The 23,683-nt window shown below is 35.9% G+C and overlaps 1 protein-coding gene across 4 annotated transcripts in view; it reads left to right on the top strand.

The window, feature by feature from the left end:
• Positions 1–23,683, top strand: part of LOC121385322 (microtubule-associated protein tau-like) — a 182,850-nt gene that overhangs the window by 136,734 nt on the left and 22,433 nt on the right. Inside the window, exons 6-11 of one of the 4 annotated variants that reach the window (XM_041515956.1) lie at positions 3,822–3,946; positions 4,735–4,816; positions 6,827–6,936; positions 8,261–8,350; positions 20,509–20,598; positions 20,711–20,800. In XM_041515956.1, coding sequence (XP_041371890.1) covers positions 3,822–3,946; positions 4,735–4,816; positions 6,827–6,936; positions 8,261–8,350; positions 20,509–20,598; positions 20,711–20,800 — 587 coding nt within the window. The remainder of the gene's footprint in view (positions 1–3,821; positions 3,947–4,734; positions 4,817–6,826; positions 6,937–8,260; positions 8,351–20,508; positions 20,599–20,710; positions 20,801–23,683) is intronic. The other 3 variants (XM_041515958.1, XM_041515957.1, XM_041515959.1) reach the window with 3 other exon arrangements.

The following is a 23,683-nucleotide window of genomic DNA, read 5'->3' as shown; positions in this document are numbered from 1 at the left end:
CTACTCTTTTTCTAGACTTTACCTTGCTTTATAGTGATACCATCTCGTATCCTCCGGAGTCGGGCCCGTCCGCACCACTATACCAACCCATGATGACTGGACTATACCCTAGTCTGATACTCTCTCTCGTTCAGACAGATCCGGCTTCTCAAGATCTGTATTTCAGCACAGCAGTACACCTTCAACGTCTATCGACTGTCAATCTAGGGGTTTTCTTGACGGGATGCAACCTATCTCGTCCCTTTAAGCTGTGCACCCAAACGGCCTTAACGAGGCCACTCGCGTGGACATATCGATCGGACTTTAAACTTTTAGATCTGCGTTCAAAATTTTATGTCGAAATTACTTCTTTTTTTAAAAATATTATTAAATAGTCCAATCCTCTCTTCTTTCTCTTATTTAATTTTGGACTTTCCTTCTAAAATGCTCCAAATTATATAAATATTCGGCCGAGCAGTCAATTCTTTTTTATTTTTGGATTGTAACCTTTTTTTTCTTTCTTTTTTTATTCTATTAACTTTTTTACTAATTGCTATTTTCAAAATTCTGCCAATTTTCATCCCCCCCCCCCCCCCCCTCCATCCCGAGTCAGGCCACCGATCTTATCGGAGGTCGGACTCGGGATGGGCGTGTTCGAAACCCTAGTGGTATATGGACACATTAAATTAGTTATCATCATCATCATCATCATCATCAATAGTTTGACACCGTCACGCCAGTGTTCTAGTAGACTAGTATTGTGTTAAAAAATAAAAATATGGCCTAAAACATTTAGCCTGACAGCTGAAACTAATAAAGATCATTAAAAAGTTATGCCTTCTATTTTCATTAAAAAAAAACCAACCCATAAATAATATCAATTATATTGCAATACAGTTTCTTATATCGCAATATATCGCAATACGGTTATCGTTGCACCCCTACTTTGTATGAATCTTTGCTTAACTGAGTGAAGAACAAACTGCTCCAAGTTCACACGCGGTCTCCGTGTTTTTCCACTGGAATGGGATTTCCATGTACTGGAGCAAGGCAAACATCGATGTGGTCTGACTTCAGTAAATCAATTCTCTTCTCTGTGGGCTTTGATCTCACAACATCATACAAGGCATAAAACCAGCAGCAGCTAATCGTTGTGAGCTGTTTTAGTTGTCAAAGTGAAATAGTGAACTTGCCATAGATATTTTGTATTTTTACATCAGGGCTTGAACTTAACGACAGCTCCTCAATGATGGCACACATTTTTTGACAACTGCAAAAAGAAATGGCTTCAGTTTGGTACTTTCACAAAACAGCGCAAGACTTGCATGTGACCATTTTCATATATATGTTTTACTTTTTATGTTTTTCATTCTATTAATGATTACACATTTTGGTAAATTGGGAAACATTGCACATTACTGTCCATTTTTTCACAGAATATAAATTAGGCAATCATAGCATAAACTACTAAACTACATGTATATGATAAAACTTTAGGGGGCTTGATATTTAATTTTACTTGTCATTTTAATGAACAAATGTATGCAATATTCAATATTCAAATTGATTGATCTTGAAATATGCATCTTCTTCTAATGGGACCATGAAATGCAAGATGACATGTACATACAGCCATGTTGAAACACAGCGCACTCACTCAGCTTGTGATAGTGAACACATTGTCCGCAAACATTGCAGTTTATGTTGTCATAGTATGCTACCATAGCTAGCGATGTCATAAGTGGCTTTATAACCGCTCCATTAAAACTTGCTCTGGTGTACATTAACTGCCAGTATATAAGATTTACCACATTTAAAATATATCTACATACAGCAAAATAACCTTTCAGTGTTATTTATTTGTTGCAAAAATCTGTTATATTCTGAATTGCAGTGGGCAGGCTTTAAATTGCCGTTGGTGGGCCATTTTACCTGTGGCAATTTTGTTTTTAAGTTGCTATGGGACACAAATTCTCCCATGGTTAGTGATATTCAGTGTTGGGCTAGTAAATAACTACTATCACCATGCCCGATAGCTAGTGATATTCAGTGTTGGGCTAGTAAATAACTACTATCACCATGCCCGATAGCTAGTGATATTCAGTGTTGGGCTAGTAAATAACTACTATCACCATGCCCGATAGCTAGTGAAAACAAAAGTTGTCAATTGCTGCATTTTAGTCTTATTTTTTAAATATGAATATCCTGTAACCCACTCCCACCCCTACAAGCCCCCCCCCCCTCCCACCCCTAATCTTAGTGTGTTTAAGCTCCATCTCCCTCTTTAGGTGACATATCCGATTATTACTATTAATAAGTAAAATTTTATTTACTTAAAATAAAGTAGGGCTAGTGGATTTTTAATCGTGGTTAGTAAATTTCTTAAATGACTGATCCCATGGCTAGTGAATTTTATAAAAATTTTAGAAGCCCTGCATTGGGTTTTCCTCAGTTGAGTTGTAAGGTCGAACTCCCTCACTGAACCCATTGGGTTCTCCCTCAGTTGAGTTGTACGGTCGAACTCCCCCACTGAACCCATTGGGTTCTCCCTCAGTTGAGTTGTAAGGTCGAACTCCCCCGCTGAACCCATTGGGTTCTCCCTCAGTTGAGCTGTAAGGTCGAACTCCCCCGCTGAACCCATTGGGTTCTCCCTCAGTTGAGCTGTAAGGTCGAACTCCCCCGCTGAACCCATTGGGTTCTCCCTCAGTTGAGCTGTAAGGTCGAACTCCCCCACTGAACCCATTGGGTTACTCCCTAGTTGAGCTGTAAGGTCGAACTGCCCCGCTGAACCCATTGGGTTACTCCCTCAGTTGAGCTGTAAGGTCGAACTCCCCCGCTGAACCCATTGGGTTACTCCCTCAGTTGAGCTGTAAGGTCGAACTCCCCCACTGAACCCATTGGGTTCCTCCCTCAGTTGAGCTGTAAGGTCGAACTGCCCCACTGAACCCATTGGGTTACTCCCTCAGTTGAGCTGTAAGGTCGAACTCCCCCGCTGAACCCATTGGGTTCTCCCTCAGTTGAGCTGTAAGGTCGAACTCCCCCGCTGAACCCATTGGGTTCTCCCTCAGTTGAGCTGTAAGGTCGAACTGCCCCACTGAACCCATTGGGTTCCTCCCTCAGTTGAGCTGTAAGGTCGAACTCCCCCACTGAACCCATTGGGTTACTCCCTCAGTTGAGCTGTAAGGTCGAACTCCCCCACTGAACCCATTTGTTTTTCCCTCATTCTGACCAGTGCTCCAGTTTCAAAAGCGTTGACATCGCCTGTCCTGGCTGTTGTGGTGCTTTAAAAGATCCCTTGTTGCTGTTGGATAAAGGTAGTGCCTTTCCTCTTAAAAACTCTCACAATTATTAAGCATCTGAGTTTCAAGGAGGGCGGGATGTAGCACAGCGGGAAAGCACTTGCTTGATGCATGGTCGGTCTAGGATCGATCCCCGTCAACATGCTCATTAGGCTATTTATCGTTCCAGCCAGTGCACCACAACTGGTATGTCAAAGGCTGTGGTATATACTATCCTGTCTGTGGAATGGTGCATATGAAAGATGCCTTGCTACAAATTGAAAAAATGTAGCGGGTTTCCTCTCTAAGACTATATGTCAAAATTACCAATTATTTGACATCCAATATTTGACATCCAATGATTAATAGATCAATGTGCTCTAGTGGTGTTGTTAAACAAAACAAACAAACAAAACTAAAAGATCCCTTGTGACTGTTGCATAAATGTAGTGGGTTCCTCTGAAAACTCTCAGAATAATTAATCATTTGACATGCATAAGCCAAAACTTAAATAATCAATGTGCTCTAGTGGTGTTGTTAAACACAAACTAATTTTCCTTGCAGCTAAGGCTCCGAAGCCAGCCTCTCCGCGAACTCCTGCAGTAACAAGTCCACCGCCCAAGACGAGCTCTGCTAAATCTAAGATTGGATCCATGGACAAGATCACTCACAAACCAGGGGGAGGAGACGTAAGTGTTCACACACAGACATCACTCACAAACCAGGGGGAGATACGTAAGTGTTCACACACAGACTAGATCACTCACAACCAGGGGGAGGAGACGTGAGTGTTGGTGATCTGTAATCACACACAGACAACACACACAAACAAGATCACACACAATTAAACCAGGGGGAGGAGACATAAATGTTGGTGATCTGTAATCACACACAGACAAGATCACACACAAATCAGGGGGAGGAGACGTAAGTGTTGGTGATCTGTAAAACACACACAAACAACACACACAGACAACACACACAGAGAAGATCATACACAGACAAGATCACTCACAAACCAGGGGGAGGAGACGTAAGTGTTGGTGATCTGTAATCACACACAAACAACACACACAGACAACACACACAGACAAGATCATACACAGACAAGATCACTCACAAACCAGGGGGAGGAGACGTAAGTGTTGGTGATCTGTAATCACACACAGACAACACACACAGACAACACACACGGTCAACACACACAGACAACACACAGTCAACACACACAGACAAGATCACTCACAAACCAGGGGAGGAGTTAGTAAGTGTTGGTGATCTGTAATCACACACAGACAACATACACAGACAACACACACAGACAACACACAGACAAGATCACTCACAAATCCAGGTGGAGGAGATAGTAAGTGATCTGTTATATATATGTATAGGTATGTGTTAATTAAGCGTACACAGTAGTGAAGGTTTTGTCAGTTGTCTCATATATATAGTTAGTTTTGTTTTTACCCAATAGGTGGCGATTGTGAATAAGAAACCAGACGTCTCTAATGTGACAAGCAAAATAGGCTCAAAGGACAAGATAACACACAAACCAGGTTTGTACAGTTAACTACACCTGTTGCTTCCCAACTTTACAGGGCGCGAACTTTGTGATGATGTCATTAGCAATCTTGACAAGGGAGACTATTGTTCTGTAGGTTTGTTTTATAACACAATTACAGAAATGACACGATATTGGAGGACACACATTTGATCTATTATTTAATTGTTTTTTGCAAACATAAGAACTAGATTTTTTCTTCTTAAAGGAAGGGACAATTAAGGCATTTGGCCTGGTATGCATAGTCAACAATATATAATGCACATTATTGCTTAATATCAACAAGTATAATCGTATAGTTAATTAATAAAATGCTTAAATGTGACTGCTATTATATATAATGGGTGCAGCCATTTTGTACCATCTCGGTGAATACGCTCACTGGCGAGCTGGTGGTTATGTAATACCTAACTTGTCACGTCACGAATTAGTCTTTGAACTGAAGAAACAAAACATACCTGATTTTTGCAGACACATCACATTTTTCTGTAATAATATCCATCCCAGTAAGCCAGCAACAAGTATATATTATTTTTCAATACAAAATAAACCAACATTGTCAAAGTTTTGAAATAACTGTATTATGTTTTGTACATACATGTAAGTTAACCCACGTACTGAAATAATAATTGGGAGTGTTTTCTTGGTTAATTGGTCTTTTCTCTCCGTTGCCTATTGAGTTGTTAAAACTCGCTCTGGGTGGGAGCCAGAACCGGGCTGCGAACCCTGTGCCTTATGTCCAATGGCCTAACCATGACACCACCAAGGCAGGTACCTAAGTGTTAACATAATGTGCAATCAACCCAGTAGCTTAACAAAGTTGCACATGCAAGCGATGCAGGTAAAACATCCATGTCACAATACGTGGCTAATGAATAATAAACCACTATCTAGACTTGCTACAAGGCACAAATAGTAAAACTATATACAAAATCTGTCACTATCACAATAATTCACAGTTATAAAGAATAATTCACAGTTATAAAGAAGAATTCACAGTTATAACAGAAGAATTCACAGTTATAAAGAAAATTTCACAGTTATAACAGAAAAATTCACAGTTATAAAGAAGAATTCACAGTTATAACAGAATAATTCACAGTTATAAAGAAACATTCACAGTTATAAAGAAGAATTCACAGTTATAACTGAAGAATTCACAGTTATAAAGAAGAATTCACAGTTATAACAGAAGAATTCACAGTTATAAAGAAGAATTCACAGTTATAACGAAAAATTCACAGTTATAACAGAAGAATTCACAGTTATAACAGAATAATTCTATTGTAATATACTACCGGTAATTCTCAGTTATGACAGATTAATTTAGAATAATATAATTAACAGTTTTGATAAAATAATCACATTTATGAGAGAATAGTTCACAGTTATGACTAAATAATTCAGTTTCATATAATGCTGTATCATCAGTTGAATTTGCCTTTTAATACCTATACTTGTTTCACAATACAAATTTCAGACTATAACTGTTACAATGCTTGTTGAATACCAGTTTGCAGTAGAGGTGTAACAATATACTTGAATATTCTGTGCTTTTTACAGCAATCTATATCATAGTTACATTCATATTCGTCACTAGTTGTACCGAATACACTTAATAGGTACATGTAATGATAACTGAACTATTTATGTTTCTGATTCACATTAACCAAAACACAATACTGATTCAATTGTTTTTATGTCTGGACCAGTTTTGTAGTAGATCAAGCACATATACCAATTCTTTTTTATTCAATACATTGGACTGGTGCTGTTGGAGTGGATGATTAATCAGTTTTTACTTTGAAAACCCCCCCAAAATACTGTTCTCCCTTTCTGCCAAACCTTTTCACTTTTGTATTCATGGACGTGAATAGATATTTGTATTCGTCACATCAAAATCATGATATGTATCATATTCGCCACCATGTGTATTCGTTAATCCCTAGTTTGCAGTCATTTTATGTTTTCTCTTTATCATTCTGTTAGACATCTTTTTTTGTAGGAGGTGGTAACGTGAAGATTGAAACGAAGAAAATTGTGGTAGATAAAGTAACTTCGAAAGTTGGATCCTTAAACAATACCCGCCATAAGCCAGGAGGTGGAGACAAAAAGGTATTACTTTCCAAGCAACAAATCATTAATAATTGTTTTTGTTTTTTAAGAAGGTATTACTTTCCAAGCAACAAATCATTAATAATTGTTTTTGTTTTTTTTAATTTTTGCCGACTGCAATGCATGGCAAATTTGAATGTAAAACAAAATCTGCTTGCATGTTCTGAGTGTACAAAAATAATTTAACACATCGCTGTGCCAAAACTTTTAGTTGCTTTTGAGCAGTTGAGGAGGATTATTTAGAAAGCTTATTCCTGCTTGAGATTGTATACTGCACATAAATATTTTTGAATGTTTTAGAAATTTTTATACCAAAGGTAACAAGATAAAAAAAAAAAAAATTTTTTGATTGGTCGAAAAATGACATTTGTGGGATCAAATTGATAATATTACCCGCAAATCTAAAAACTTCATATGGTTATCTCCTAATTAATCCTTACATATTAGACAGAGATCGATGTGACCTATAATAGCACCAGGCATGCAACATTAACACCTTGTAAGAACACACTGACTGTAGAATTAGTATTAAAGGCATACTGTCACAGATTTAAGAACCTTATTTCTCAAAAAATTGATAATAAATAAAAATTACATTAATTGTTGGAAACCAAATCTAGCTATCGCATCACCTTAACTGAACCATGATGGAGTGAAATCCATGCCAACTCTCTCGGCAATTTTAGTTTTTGAAATATGGACCATTGCCATAATTCAATTATTTTTACAAAATATACTTAATAAATGGAGAATGGTGGTTATGAAGATGGTTGAATAAAGTACATTTAGGGACAAATCAAATTATTTTTGTTCAGGTAATATTTTGTTAGGCCATTAAATAGGTCAGTGGTCTGTGACAATATGCCTTTAATGTTATGACAATTCTCTACAAACACATCTTTCTATAAGAATGCAGAAAATCTGTTCAGAATATCTGATCATCTGAGCAATGTTATAGACTGCCACCAAGATGTCAAGATTATCAAGTCAGTTTGGAATCACTTTATGAAAAAGCGAGGCTAGATCGACGTAGCCCAGTGGTAAAGCGCTCGCTTATATATGTGCGGTCAGTTTGGGATCGATCCCCTTCAGTGGGTTCATTGGGATATTTCTTACTTCAGCCAGTGCACCACGACTGGTACATCAAAGGCTGTGGTATGTGCTATCCTATCTATGGTGATCGACAATGGGTTTCCTACCTCAACATCTGTGTGGTCCTTAACCATACGTCCGACGCCATATAACCGTAAATAAAATGTGTTGAGTGCGTCGTTAAATAAACCATTTCCTACATTTGCTTGATGAAAAAGCTATTATTTAACAGATTGAAACAAAGAAACTAGACTGGAAGGTGGAATCAAAAGTGGGCTCTCTGGATAATGCAAAACATAATCCAGGGGGTGGAGGCAAAAAGGTAGGATGAATACATATATATATATATATGTACATATATAGTCCAGGTAACTGTTGTATATATTCCATATTCTCTATCAGTTTTCCTTTTGGTGTTTTCTTGTGCACTAATTGTCTGTATCTTTATTTAGTTGTCTTTTCTTTAATGGGCCATCACACAAATATAAATTATTTTTGTGAGCGAAACAGGAGTTGAAAGAGTGAAACAGGAGTTGAAAGAGTGAAACAGGAGTTGAAAGAGCAAAACAGGAGTTGAAAGAGTGAAATAGGTGTTGAAAGAGCGAAACAGGCATTGAAAGAGCGAAACAGGAGTTGAAAGAGCGAAACAGGTGTTGAAAGAGCGAAACAGGAGTTGAAAGAGGGAAACTTGAGTAGTGAAGTATACAGAGCAATAATTAAACTCAAATAAAGCTGTTTGGATCAAGATACATGCATATGGCTGGATAATTTTTACTCTTTTTTTTATCTTTGTTGATGAACAGAACTTACATATAATTCTAACAATATCAGAAATATTTGTAATTTGAGCAAATACCTTCAAATAATTTTAGTTAAATCATGATATGGTATAAAATACTAAATATAATGTCTCAAACAACTGTATAGTTTGTAAATGGTTGAAATCTGTGATTTTAGTTAAATTATGATATGGTATAAAATACTAAATAAAATAGTCTCAAACCAGCTGTACAGTTTGTAAATGGTTGAAATCTGTGACTTGTCACATTCAACACAACACAATTATACAAATGAACTCATAATGTTTATAAATGACCAATAAATCATATATCTTAAAAACGGTTTGATTCTTCCTTCAATACTGTAAATATACACCTTGTGCAATACACGTCCTACAAATCCTGCAATGTCTTTGAATTTTGTGATTTTAAAATCCAGGTCTGGAATGTCCTGGAACAAGCATTAAATTTTATTATGTCCTGGAAATTTAGGCCAAAAATTTGGTGGTTTAATTTTTTTCTGCATCTTTACTAATATATAGTATATAGTAATTATACTGAAATTAAAAAGACTGGTAAAGACTGCGCTAGAAAATATTTCTAAGACTTGTCATTTTGTAGATGTTTCTGACACTCTTAATAAAATCAATCCATGTAGTTCGCTAAAGCTCGCCCTAGGATTGACTTCCCTGAGAATCATGTTTCTGACACTTCTCAATAAAATTAATCCATGTAGTTCGCTAAAGCTCGCCCTAGGATTGACTTCCCTGAGAATCATGTTTCTGACACTTCTCAATAAAATTAATCCATGTAGTTCGCTAAAGCTCGCCCTAGGATTGACTTCCCTGAGAATCATGTTTCTGACACTTCTCAATAAAATTAATCCATGTAGTTCGCTAAAGCTCACCCTAGGATTGACTTCCCTGAGAATCATGTTTCTGACACTTCTCAATAAAATTAATCCATGTAGTTCGCTAAAGCTCGCCCTAGGATTGACTTCCCTGAGAATCATGTTTCTGACACTTCTCAATAAAATTAATCCATGTAGTTCGCTAAAGCTCGCCCTAGGATTGACTTCCCTGAGAATCATGTTTCTGACACTTCTCAATAAAATTAATCCATGTAGTTCGCTAAAGCTCACCCTAGGATTGACTTCCCTGAGAATCATGTTTCTGACACTCTTAATAAAATCAATCCATGTAGTTCGCTAAAGCTCGCCCTAGGATTGACTTCCCTGAGAATCATGTTTCTGACACTTCTCAATAAAATTAATCCATGTAGTTTGCTAAAGCTCGCCCTAGGATTGACTTCCCTGAGAATCATGTTTCTGACACTTCTCAATAAAATTAATCCATGTAGTTCGCTAAAGCTCACCCTAGGATTGACTTCCCTGAGAATCATGTTTCTGACACTCTTAATAAAATCAATCCATGTAGTTCGCTAAAGCTCGCCCTAGGATTGACTTCCCTGAGAATCATGTTTCTGACACTTCTCAATAAAATTAATCCATGTAGTTTGCTAAAGCTCGCCCTAGGATTGACTTCCCTGAGAATCATGTTTCTGACACTTCTCAATAAAATTAATCCATGTAGTTCGCTAAAGCTCACCCTAGGATTGACTTCCCTGAGAATCATGTTTCTGACACTTCTCAATAAAATTAATCCATGTAGTTCACTAAAGCTCGCCCTAGGATTGACTTCCCTGAGAATCATGTTTCTGACACTTCTCAATAAAATTAATCCATGTAGTTTGCTAAAGCTCGCCCTAGGATTGACTTCCCTGAGAATCATGTTTCTGACACTTCTTAATAAAATCAATCCATGTAGTTCGCTAAAGCTCGCCCTAGGATTGACTTCCCCGAGAATCATGTTTCTGACACTTCTTAATAAAATCAATCCATGTAGTTCGCTAAAGCTCGCCCTAGGATTGAATTACCCGAGAATCATGTTTCTGACACTTCTCAATAAAATTAATCCATGTAGTTTGCTAAAGCTCGCCCTAGGATTGACTTCCCTGAGAATCATGTTTCTGACACTTCTCAATAAAGTCAATCCATGTAGTTCGCTAAAGCTCGCCCTAGGATTGACTTACCCGAGAATCATGTTTCTGACATTTCTCAATAAAGTCAATCCATGTAGTTCGCTAAAGCTCGCCCTAGGATTGATTTTCTTTTGAATCCTCAACAAAAGGACTCATCTGAGAAATTATGTTTGCAGCTATTGTATTATACGTAGTGCTTACCATAATAAGTATATGTTACTTTTCTTTAACCTTATTCTGTTGACAGTTTTATCTTAATATTATTTAAATCATTATTTGTATTGACCTACCTTGATTACTAAATTACTAACAGTTTTATCTTAATATTATTTAAATCATTATTTCTCTTGACCTACCTTGATTACTAAATTACTAACAGTTTTATCTTAATATTATTTAAATCATTATTTGTATTGACCTACCTTGATTACTAAATTACTAACAGTTTTATCTTAATATTATTTAAATCATTATTTGTATTGATCTACCTTGATTACTAAATTACTAACAGTTTTATCTTAATATTATTTAAATCATTATTTCTCTTGACCTACCTTGATTACTAAATTACTAACAGTTTTTTCTTTGCGGAACAAATCCATTTTGTACAGCTATTGTCTTAATACAGTGTAATTCTAAATACACAACTAATGTCAGGGGTGCAGAAATCGAAAATAATTCACTGGCCCGCCAGACCAGAACTAAATAAAATTTACTAGCCCACCAGAATTTCTACTAGTCCGCCAGTCTATAGAATAAATATGATTAATACTATTATAATACACAGTGTCTTCAGTGACAAAACATTATTAAGAACAACTGCAAAGTGATCAACATCATGTTCAAAAAAAAAGAAAAAAAAGATAGATCACCCATCAGACTGGTAGTTCCATTTTTTAACTCATCCGTTTATTCGCATTTTGCGAGCGGGTGAGTATTTTCTGCACCCCTGAATGTAAACTATAAATGCATGCACTGTCATATTATATTATATTACCTATGTTTGTCAGATCTCTGAGAATTGCAAATCTGCATGACCCATTTATCGGTTATGCAGAAATAAATCCAGGTAACCCATTTCCTTTTTGTGTAACCTGTTATATCCATGTACATGGTGCTCCACATTTTTAGCGAACAAAAAATAGGTTATGCAAAATTAGATTTGTGTGAGTAACGCGCGAACGAAACGATCGTTCTCACAATTTTCAGAGACTTGTATGTGATGCATGTATAGAAGACATTAAATAAGTTATCAGTTGTTATCAAATTCATGTCCTGTCATATTATATTATTACATATGTATGTTAATTTATTATGCATGTATAGAAGACATTAAATAAGTTATCAGTTGTTATCAAATTCATGTCCAGAGTGAAGTATAGTTTTCATTTATTACCAGTTTTAGTGAATCTAATTAAAATTAGCTCCACTGGTTAATTACTATTACCTGTGGATCTAACAGCACCCCGTTGAAGCTCATGTCCAGTTGACCTTTCATTCGACCAATCAAAACCTTACTTGCAAAATCATGCCATTGATTTGAAAAGAATTTGCCGAGGGTATACCAAATGATTCGGGTGAATTACGAAGTATGCTGGAAACTAATTTCAATATAAAATGTTATATAAAATTAATTTCAAGACGAAAAAACCAAAAAACAAACGTTATGGTATAGCCATAAAATCTGTTTATACTAGTATACAATTCAGAGTTTATTACTGCACTCCCCCCTCCCCCCCCCCCATTTTTTAATGTTGAAATAGACCAACAAGTTCGCCTTTTGCATAAATACATGTAGTCTCGCCTGATATTTTTAGAATTTGTATGCACCCGAATAAGGCTATAAAAGGCGAAGTGCAATTGGTCAATATTTAAATTGTTATTTATAGATGAAATGTCACCTGGACATGGGAGTCCACACAATGCTGTTATATCTACTGGTAGACCAGTAGAGCTAATTTTAATCAGATTGCAGCTTTATAGTGATTGACAAATGAAAATTATTTCACTAACAACATACATGTAAATTTGATAATAATTGGTACTGTGTTTGTTATTGTTTTACTATCTTAGCTCATTTTATTTCTAGAAACCTTTTAATTTTTTATATCCATACATATATACATGTAGGCCTACAAGCAATGTACAAACAATGTAAACAATTTAACACGTAATCTATTCTGCATGTTGCTATAACTTTTTATTTTATTCATGTTCACAGATAATTTTCAAAACCAGTTTTATTAATTCTGTTAAAACAAATCTGTAATGAATTGTATTAACATAACGTTATAAATTCAACAATAAAACCTGAGAGGTTTGAGAGGTGTAATTGCAAATTCTTTAAACTATTTATATATGCAACATCATTTTGTATGTTTTGCAATGTCGTATTTAATACTAACAGAAAGTTACAGTTAAACTTTATTTTGTTTACTGACACCACTAGAGCACAATGATTTATTATCCATTGTCTATTTGATACCACTGACAGTCATTGGTTTGCAAGCACCAAGTAGCCCAGTAATATTGTACATTAATGCACCAGTTAATGTATAATGTAAGCACCAAGTAGCCCAGTAATATTGTACATTAATACACCAATCACCAAGTAGCCCAGTAATATTGTACATTAATGCACCAATCACCAAGTAGCCCAGTAATATTGTACATTAATACACCAATCACCAAGTAGCCCAGTAATATTGTACATTAATACACCAATCACCAAGTAGCCCAGTAATATTGTACATTAATGCACCAATCACCAAGTAGCCCAGTAATATTGTACATTAATGCACCAATCACCAAGTAGCCCAGTAATATTGTACATTAATACACCAATCACCAAGTAGCCCAGTAATACATTAATGCACCAATCACCAAGTAGCCCAGTAATATTGTACATTAATGCACCAATCACCAAGTAGCCCAGTAATATTGTACATTAATGCACCAATCACCAAGTAGCCCAGTAATATTGTACATTAATGCACCAATCACCAAGTAGCCCAGTAATATTGTACATTAATGCACCAATCACCAAGTAGCCCAGTAATATTGTACATTAATGCACCAATCACCAAGTAGCCCAGTAATATTGTACATTAATGCACCAATCACCAAGTAGCCCAGTAATATTGTACATTAATGCACCAATCACCAAGTAGCCCAGTAATATTGTACATTAATGCACCAATCACCAAGTAGCCCAGTAATATTGTACATTAATGCACCAATCACCAAGTAGCCCAGTAATATTGTACATAGCCCAGTAATATTGTACATTAATGCACCAATCACCAAGTAGCCCAGTAATATTGTACATTAATGCACCAAGTAGCCCAGTAATATTGTATAGTAAGCACCAAGTAGCCCAGTAATATTGTACATTAATGCACCAATCACCAAGTAGCCCAGTAATATTGTACATTAATGCACCAATCACCAAGTAGCCCAGTAATATTGTACATTAATGCACCAATCACCAAGTAGCCCAGTAATATTGTACATTAATGCACCAATCACCAAGTAGCCCAGTAATATTGTACATTAATGCACCAATCACCAAGTAGCCCAGTAATATTGTACATTAATGCACCAATCACCAAGTAGCCCAGTAATATTGTACATTAATGCACCAATCACCAAGTAGCCCATTGTACATAATTGTAGCCCATGTAATGCACCCATATCACCAAGTAGCCCAGTAATATTGTACATTAATGCACCAATCACCAAGTAGCCCAGTAATATTGTACATTAATGCACCAATCACCAAGTAGCCCAGTAATATTGTACATTAATGCACCAATCACCAAGTAGCCCAGTAATATTGTACATTAATGCACCAATCACCAAGTAGCCCAGTAATATTGTACATTAATGCACCAATCACCAAGTAGCCCAGTAATATTGTACATTAATGCACCAATCACCAAGTAGCCCAGTAATATTGTACATTAATGCACCAATCACCAAGTAGCCCAGTAATATTGTACATTAATGCACCAATCACCAAGTAGCCCAGTAATATTGTACATTAATGCACCAATCACCAAGTAGCCCAGTAATATTGTACATTAATGCACCAATCACCAAGTAGCCCAGTAATATTGTACATTAATGCACCAATCACCAAGTAGCCCAGTAATATTGTACCCAGTAATATCACCAAGTAGCCCAGTAATATTGTACATTAATACACCAATCACCAAGTAGCCCAGTAATATTGTACATTAATGCACCAATCACCAAGTAGCCCAGTAATATTGTACATTAATGCACCAATCACCAAGTAGCCCAGTAATATTGTACATTAATGCACCAATCACCAAGTAGCCCAGTAATATTGTACATTAATACACCAATCACCAAGTAGCCCAGTAATATTGTACATTAATGCACCAATCACCAAGTAGCCCAGTAATATTGTACATTAATGCACCAATCACCAAGTAGCCCAGTAATATTGTACATTAATGCACCAATCACCAAGTAGCCCAGTAATATTGTACATTAATGCACCAATCACCAAGTAGCCCAGTAATATTGTACATTAATACACCAATCACCAAGTAGCCCAGTAATATTGTACATTAAATGCACCAATCACCAAGTAGCCCAGTAATATTGTACATTAATGCACCAATCACCAAGTAGCCCAGTAATATTGTACATTAATGCACCAATCACCAAGTAGCCCAGTAATATTGTACATTAATACACCAATCACCAAGTAGCCCAGTAATATTGTACATTAATGCACCAATCACCAAGTAGCCCAGTAATATTGTCACCAAGTAGCCCAGTAATATGCACCAATCACCAAGTAGCCCAGTAATATTGTACATTAATGCACCAATCACCAAGTAAGTAGCCCAGTAATATTGTACATTAATGCACCAATCACCAAGTAGCCCAGTAATATTGTACATTAATGCAGTAGCCCAGTTAATGTAGTAAGTAATATTGTACATTAAGCACCAATCACCAAGTAGCCCAGTAATATTGTACATTAATGCACCAATCACCAAGTAGCCCAGTAATATTGTACATTAATGCACCAATCACCAAGTAGCCCAGTAATATTGTACATTAATGCACCAATCACCAAGTAGCCCAGTAATATTGTACATTAATGCACCAATCACCAAGTAGCCCAGTAATATTGTACATTAATGCACCAATCACCAAGTAGCCCAGTAATATTGTACATTAATGCACCAATCACCAAGTAGCCCAGTAATATTGTACATTAATACACCAATCACCAAGTAGCCCAGTAATATTGTACATTAATGCACCAATCACCAAGTAGCCCAGTAATATTGTACATTAATGCACCAATCACCAAGTAGCCCAGTAATATTGTACATTAATGCACCAATCACCAAGTAGCCCAGTAATATTGTACATTAATGCACCAATCACCAAGTAGCCCAGTAATATTGTACATTAATACACCAATCACCAAGTAGCCCAGTAATATTGTACATTAATGCACCAATCACCAAGTAGCCCAGTAATATTGTACATTAATGCACCAATCACCAAGTAGCCCAGTAATATTGTACATTAATGCACCAATCACCAAGTAGCCCAGTAATATTGTACCACCAATCACCAAGTAGCCCAGTAATATTGTACATTAATGCACCAATCACCAAGTAGCCCAGTAATATTGTACATTAATACACCAATCACCAAGTAGCCCAGTAATATTGTACATTAATACACCAATCACCAAGTAGCCCAGTAATATTGTACATTAATACACCAATCACCAAGTAGCCCAGTAATATTGTACATTAATGCACCAATCACCAAGTAGCCCAGTAATATTGTACATTAATGCACCAATCACCAAGTAGCCCAGTAATATTGTACATTAATGCACCAGTTAATGTATAATGTAAGCACCAAGTAGCCCAGTAATATTGTACATTAATACACCAATCACCAAGTAGCCCAGTAATATTGTACATTAATGCACCAATCACCAAGTAGCCCAGTAATATTGTACATTAATACACCAATCACCAAGTAGCCCAGTAATATTGTCAAAATTACCAATGCGTGACATCCAATTAATAGCTGATGATTACCAAATCAGTGCCCAGTAATATTGTACATTAATGCACCAATCACCAAGTAGCCCAGTAATATTGTACATTAATGCGGCAGTCTTTATTTTAATTAGAACAAAGAAGATGCCATACATACAAAAACATGCTTTGTTATTTGATTGTCTTTTCTTTATCAAATATATGAAGAGTTTAGGCACAAAACGCAATATATCCATTTTTCATTTTCAGTAAAAGTGATTTTTTTAATTGGCGTATATATCACATTTTGATAAACAGAAACCGGGATTTACCCAATACAATTTCATAAAGATCAATCATGTTTTGCAGCACATCAGCGGGCCTACGATTAGCCCTTACTGACATACAATAATGGCTTTAACTGAAAACTAGAAAGAAAATGGTTTATATCGCGTTTTGCACCTCAACTCTTCATATATAGATATTATTATACAAGCTTGTGGGTCATACTGATTTTATGAAACGAGTGTCAGGATTATTGTATTGCCCGAGCGAGAGAGAGGGTAATACATGAATCCTGACATGAGTTCAGTAAAATCAGTACGATTCACATGCGAGTGTAATAATTTCTTTATTATCCACATTATTCATAATATTATCTTTTATGAAAAGGCTAACAAGGACAGTGTCAAAACGTTTAAGATGTAACTATAGAAGTAGACAACGAAACAAAGTCATTTTCCAAAATGACGTCATCTTGATAAGCAATTTCACAGAGCTACGTCTATGGGGAAATCACATTATGTTATGACGTACGTCGATTCCCAAAATGGGAAAACATTATGACTCACATGTGTGATACCGATTATATTTCCCTGTATACATGTATCTTGAACTATGTGGATAATAAGTGTACTTAGTAAGTAACTGGTTACTGACTTAATTTACATATAAGTGTACTTATTAAGTAACTGGTTACTGACTTAATTTACATATAAGTTTTATCCTGCAAAGGTTAGAATGGTGAAAGATCTGCCGAAAAAGCTGATACTATAGTAATCAGTTATTTTATTTATCAGGCAATCCTACATAATATGCAAAATTAATTAAATAAATCATTTTATATCATAACTTTACTGTTGTCTAAGGTATTTAGTAAGTCTGCCTTGTGGCATTCAATTAATATACACCAAAACACTATACTTCTTAAATAACAATGATTTATTTCTTAATTTTAAAATACACTTGTCATCAGAACTGTTTCTAAAACTAAAAACCATCAACTGGATATAATAGAATAATTTAAGAAATTTTGAACTATAATCAGTTTTGGTCAGTGACCGAAAATATCAAAATTTATTTAGTCATCATAACTTGCCAATAGATGTTTTATTACTGTTTCATGTGCCTACTAATATGTATATACTGATAAATATAAACATACATATTCATACCTAAGCTTCTCATACCAATATTAAAGGGACATACCCTAGTTTTTAAACACTAAGGCATATTTTCCACCTAGACCCTAGTTTCAACCCGTAAAAATGGATATTAAGTTTGATTAATTTACAAACCTGTAACAAATTTGGATGCAACAGAGTGAAACAAAGAGTCTGTGACATTGAAATACCATTAAAAATAGACTAAAATGCGACTCCATAACCGTTACTTAATTCTCAGATGCGCGTGTGTTTTAAAAAAATATGAAAAATGCATTTTGTTATATTAGAAACACCAGGATAACCAAAAATACTTCGGTTGTACGAAAATGGGTAATCTAAACAATAAAATATAAGTAATGTTTGATTTCAGTGATCATAAACAGCTCTAATAGTGAGAAATATGCCTCAGTGTTTAAAAACTAGGGTCCGTCCCTTTAACAGTCATCAAGTATTGCATATACAAATTAACCAAAAATAACAAGGAGCACGTACAATATTTAATTTTATTGGTGTATTGCTATTTTAGTGACATTAAATGTATTTTATTCAGTAAATGTATCCATAGCAACTGTTAGTTTATCGTTATTAAGAATTGAGAATGATTTATCCACATTCTATATTTAACAGACTTAAGTTCCGTAAAGCTAAATCATGTTTTGTCTTCATATGCTCATTGTAATTGAGAGTGGGTATTTATTGTTAATTTAAAAGTAGATGAGTTGTGTATTTTTATTTATACACCAGTACATGTACATACAATGTGTTGTCTATCTACAGTATGCAGATCGAAGGCAACTAAAACTATTATTTCTGAAAGTAAATACAATACTATGGTTGTTTTCATCTGGTAACAAATTTCAATGTCAAGACTGTAAAATTACAGTATATATTCTTCAAACTTGTGGTTTTAAACAGAGACTTTACTTTTAGTATATATTTTTGAATCTATTAATTACTGACAATATCTTACAATTGCAAGACTGAGCTAAATAATCTTTAAGCTAATGAATATGTTTGTGGAAATATCATAAGCATTAATGTTTTGAATGTCAACAGATTGAAACACAGAAAGTAAACTGGACCGTCCAATCAAAGATTGGTTCATTGGACAATGCTAAACATGTCCCTGGTGGCGGTGAAAAGAAGGTAAGACAAGGGCAGGTAACGCTGGATGGTGACGAACAACAGACGGGCAGCTCACCATATGATGATGTGTGGGCAGACTTGTACTCTAGTAATTAAACACAATGTCATTCTTTTTTGCTCTTTGTTGCTTTAATGTTTGCTCTTCAGGACAGGAAATTATTTTTCTTGAAGAAGCGGTTTGAATATTAATTAAAATGCAAAACAGGTGTTATTCACGTTGCGAATGTTTTAGCAATAAAAAAAAGAATAAGAAAGATATTCACTTTCAAAATTATGTTCTTTACCCACCTTTTTTGTTTCAAAAGCTATCATTTTTCTTATCATTTTTCTTAACTGGTTTTCCTCTAATGTCACAATGTTTCTAACTTTAGTTTGGGAGCTTATCGGATATACGTTTAAAATTATATTAATCTTTTTTTCACAAATTTTATCATTTATAAAACAATTTGTTTTCAAATATATTCATTCACAGTATATATTTTAGCCACTAGGTTTGTGGCTTGATTAGCTATTAATTAATGAGATTTTAATTAATACCAATCAATATTGATTGTACATGTAAATATAATTATTAAGTAATATTAATGATATTAATATTACAATAATACTGATTAATATTTATGATTTGAACTTGTTGACTATTTCATGTACTACATGTATACATGTACTTTCTACTTTCCTCCATTTTATTTTTAATTATTATTTTGGCCTATTCTTTTAAATTGTTTATCTGTCTTTCGATAGGCTACTCTTGTGAATAATAACTGTTTTACACTAATTGACCTTTGCCTGATAAAAATCTTATGATCCACTTTGCATGCCAATTTCTCTTTGAGTGAAATTAATGCTTCAGCATTTGCTTTTAGAAACTTGACAGACTAGTGTAAGGTAGTAGTCATATTTTTTAATTTGCTTATTTAGGTTCGTATGTATATAAGAAGACAACTATTATGACGACTAAGCAGAAAATAATGCTTGTCATTGATCAGAAATTAAATATTTGGTTTTGTCTTGCTTCCTTAGATTGAAAGTAAAAAGTTGGAATGGAAAACTGAATCAAAAGTGGGATCGTTGGACAATGCCAAACATGTTCCCGGTGGAGGGGTGAAGAAGGTAACTGGTCTGTTTGTAAACACAGCTGTACATGTTTCTGTGTATAACACTGAATTGCATGAACATGCATAATGCTTACACAGTTATCACACAGCTTCATTTTTCCTTGCAGATTGAAACAAAGAAGGTAGAGTGGACCGCCGAATCAAAGGTTGGGTCTATGGACAAAGTTCATCATACCCCTGGCGGCGGGGATAAGAAGGTAATTATTACTGTGACCATTATTACCCATATGGGCAGAGAGAAGTGGGCAAAGAAAGGTGATCTTTCCCTAGCCCCCCCAAAAAAGGTTCTTCCCCTAGATATGTTTTGACGTCATAAACGGTGCTTTATTATAGGCAGTTAATTGTGTGTAAGAATAGTTTCCATGATGGAAACCATGTCAACAACTAACTTACGTCATCAGCGATACTTACGTCATCAGCGATACTTACATCATCAGCGATACTTACGTCATCAGCGATACTTACGTCATCAGCGATACTTACGTCATCAGCGATACATCATCAGCGATACTTACATCATCAGTGATACACCGGCCTCGGTGGCGGTGTGGTTAGCCATTGGTCTACAGGCTGGTAGGTACTGGGTGAGTGAGTGGTCCGCAAGGCTCAATGAGTAGGTGTAAACCACTTACACTGACCAGTGATCCATAACTGGTTCAACAAAGGCCATGGTTTGTGCTATCCTGCCTCTGGGAAGTGCAAATAAAAGATCCCTTGCTGCCTGTCGTAAAAAGAGTAGCCTATGTGGCGACAGCGGGTTTCCTCTAAAAAAACACAGTGTCAGAATGACCATATGTTTGACGTCCAATAGCCGATGATAAGATAAAAGAAACTTTTCATCATGATACTTACATCATCAGTGATACTTACGTCATCAGCGATACTTACGTCATCAGTGATACTTACATCATCAGCAATACTTACGTTACTGCTATGACGCAACGCTGCCTCTTATTCTGAACTTGCAAACTTATTTTCAACAAAAGTATCATTCAAACATCTTCCATAAAATGATAAATACTGAAAATGGGTAATAAACAAAATACCCAACACACTACGAGGAAAATTAAAACTGTTTATCTTACACCCATGAACTGATGTTGTCATTCCCTCCTCAAAGGCTCGGGAAGGACAACATCAGTTCGCTCGTGAAGATAAACAGTATTGCTGAGTAGCGCATTGAGTATCCTTTAATTCTCTCACAGGGCTCCAACTTAGGAATTTGTCGCCTACATCAGTTTTGAAATGTTTCTGTCACAGGTAAAATGCTCACCTAGTTACGGCAAATTTATTTCTGTCTACAACAATTTTAAACCAGTACATATATCTTTTGCAAGAAATACAAAAAGTTATACCTTCAAATGATGTCAATAATTTGTGTACAGAGGCAAAATGCTGCCATTGGTATAAAGCTCTTAACCGATTGCACTGCCTGTTGGTGCCATCATTAATTTCGAGCCCTGCTCTCATAATTTGTCAAAGGCTTAATATTGTACACCAGCATTTTCCATTGTTTAAAATTTACTATATTGTATGAAATGCAGTTTTGCTGTGTACATTAAAGTCACATACCGTAGTTTCAACCCGTGAAAATGGACACTAAGTTTGGTTAATCTACAAACTTGTAACACATTTTGATAATGTTACAACAGAGTAAAACAAGAGTCTGCAGCATTAAAACAGGGAAATACCCTTTAAAATAGATAAAAAGTCGACTCCGTAACTGTTGCTTCTCAGACGCATGTGCATTTTTAAAACTATAAAAAATGCATTTTGTGGTGGTATAGAAACACCAGGATGACCAGAAACACTATGGTTGTACATAAGTAGATAATCTAAACAATAAAATACAAGTAATGTTTGATTTCATTGATCATAAATGGCTCTAATAGTGAAAAATACGCTGTAGTGTTTAAACACTAGGGTCTGTCCCTTTAATATGTGCTGGGATATTAACATCTGGAGACCATCACACTTTTAGCTAGGACTCCCTCAAATAGGGGGGTGGGATGTAGCCCAGTGGTATAGTGCTCGCTTTATGCACAGTCAGTCTGGGATTGATCCCCATCGGTGGGCCCATTGGGTTATTTCTCGCTCCAGCCAGTGCACCACGACTGGTATATCAAAGGCCGTGGTATGTGTTATCCTGTCTGTGGGATGGCGTATATAAAAGATCTCTTGCTGCTAATTGAAAAGAGTAGCCCATGAAGTGGCAACAGCAAATTTCTTCTGTCAATATTTTTGTGGTCCTTAACCATATGTCCGATGCCATATAACTGTAAATAAAATGTGTTGAGTGCGTCGTTAAATAAAACATTTCCTTCCTTCCTTCCCTCAAATATATCCCTGTGCTTGCCATCGTTTGTTGATTATGACTGGGTAGATTCACCTAATGGTTCTCATAGCTTACATTATAAGGCACAGAAGGTTTTCTTTTCATTAGACAGGTAATATAAACAGCTCGTTCATTTTGTATTTTTCAATAATTATTGTGTTTGTTATTTTATACTATACTGCTCTGTACTGTGCTGGGGCGAAACGCAGCTCAGTGGTGACGTGTTTGCCTGATGCAGTTTCTTTGTGGAACTAGGGTGGTTAAACATGCTTGGAATAATGTCTAAAACTAGCATACAGTTTTGAAATGACTTTGAAATCGATTCCTGTCAGTGGGCCCATTGGGCTATTTCTCGTTCCAACCAGTGAATGTTGAATGGTATATCAAAGGCCCCCGTGCTACTAAAAAACAAATGTTGCATGTTTTCTCTCTAAGACTACATGTACATGTATGTCAAATTTACCAATGTTTGACATCGAGAAGGAACCGGCCTCGGTGGCGTCGTGGCAGGCAATCGGTCTACAGGCTGGTAGGTACTGGGTTCGGATCCCAGTCGAGGCATGGGATTTTTAATCGAGATACCGACTCCAAACCCTGAGTGAGTGCTCCGCAAGGCTCAATGGGTAGGTGTAAACCACTTGCACCGACCAGTGATCCATAACTGGTTCAACAAAGGCCATGGTTTGTGCTATCCTGCCTGTGGGAAGCGCAAATAAAAGATCCCTTGCTGCTAATCGGAAGAGTA

This window comes from Gigantopelta aegis, chromosome 11 (genome assembly GCF_016097555.1).
Source record: "Gigantopelta aegis isolate Gae_Host chromosome 11, Gae_host_genome, whole genome shotgun sequence".
NCBI classification, from domain to species: Eukaryota; Metazoa; Mollusca; class Gastropoda; order Neomphalida; family Peltospiridae; genus Gigantopelta; species Gigantopelta aegis.
This window is presented reverse-complemented; position numbering and strand designations above follow the sequence as displayed.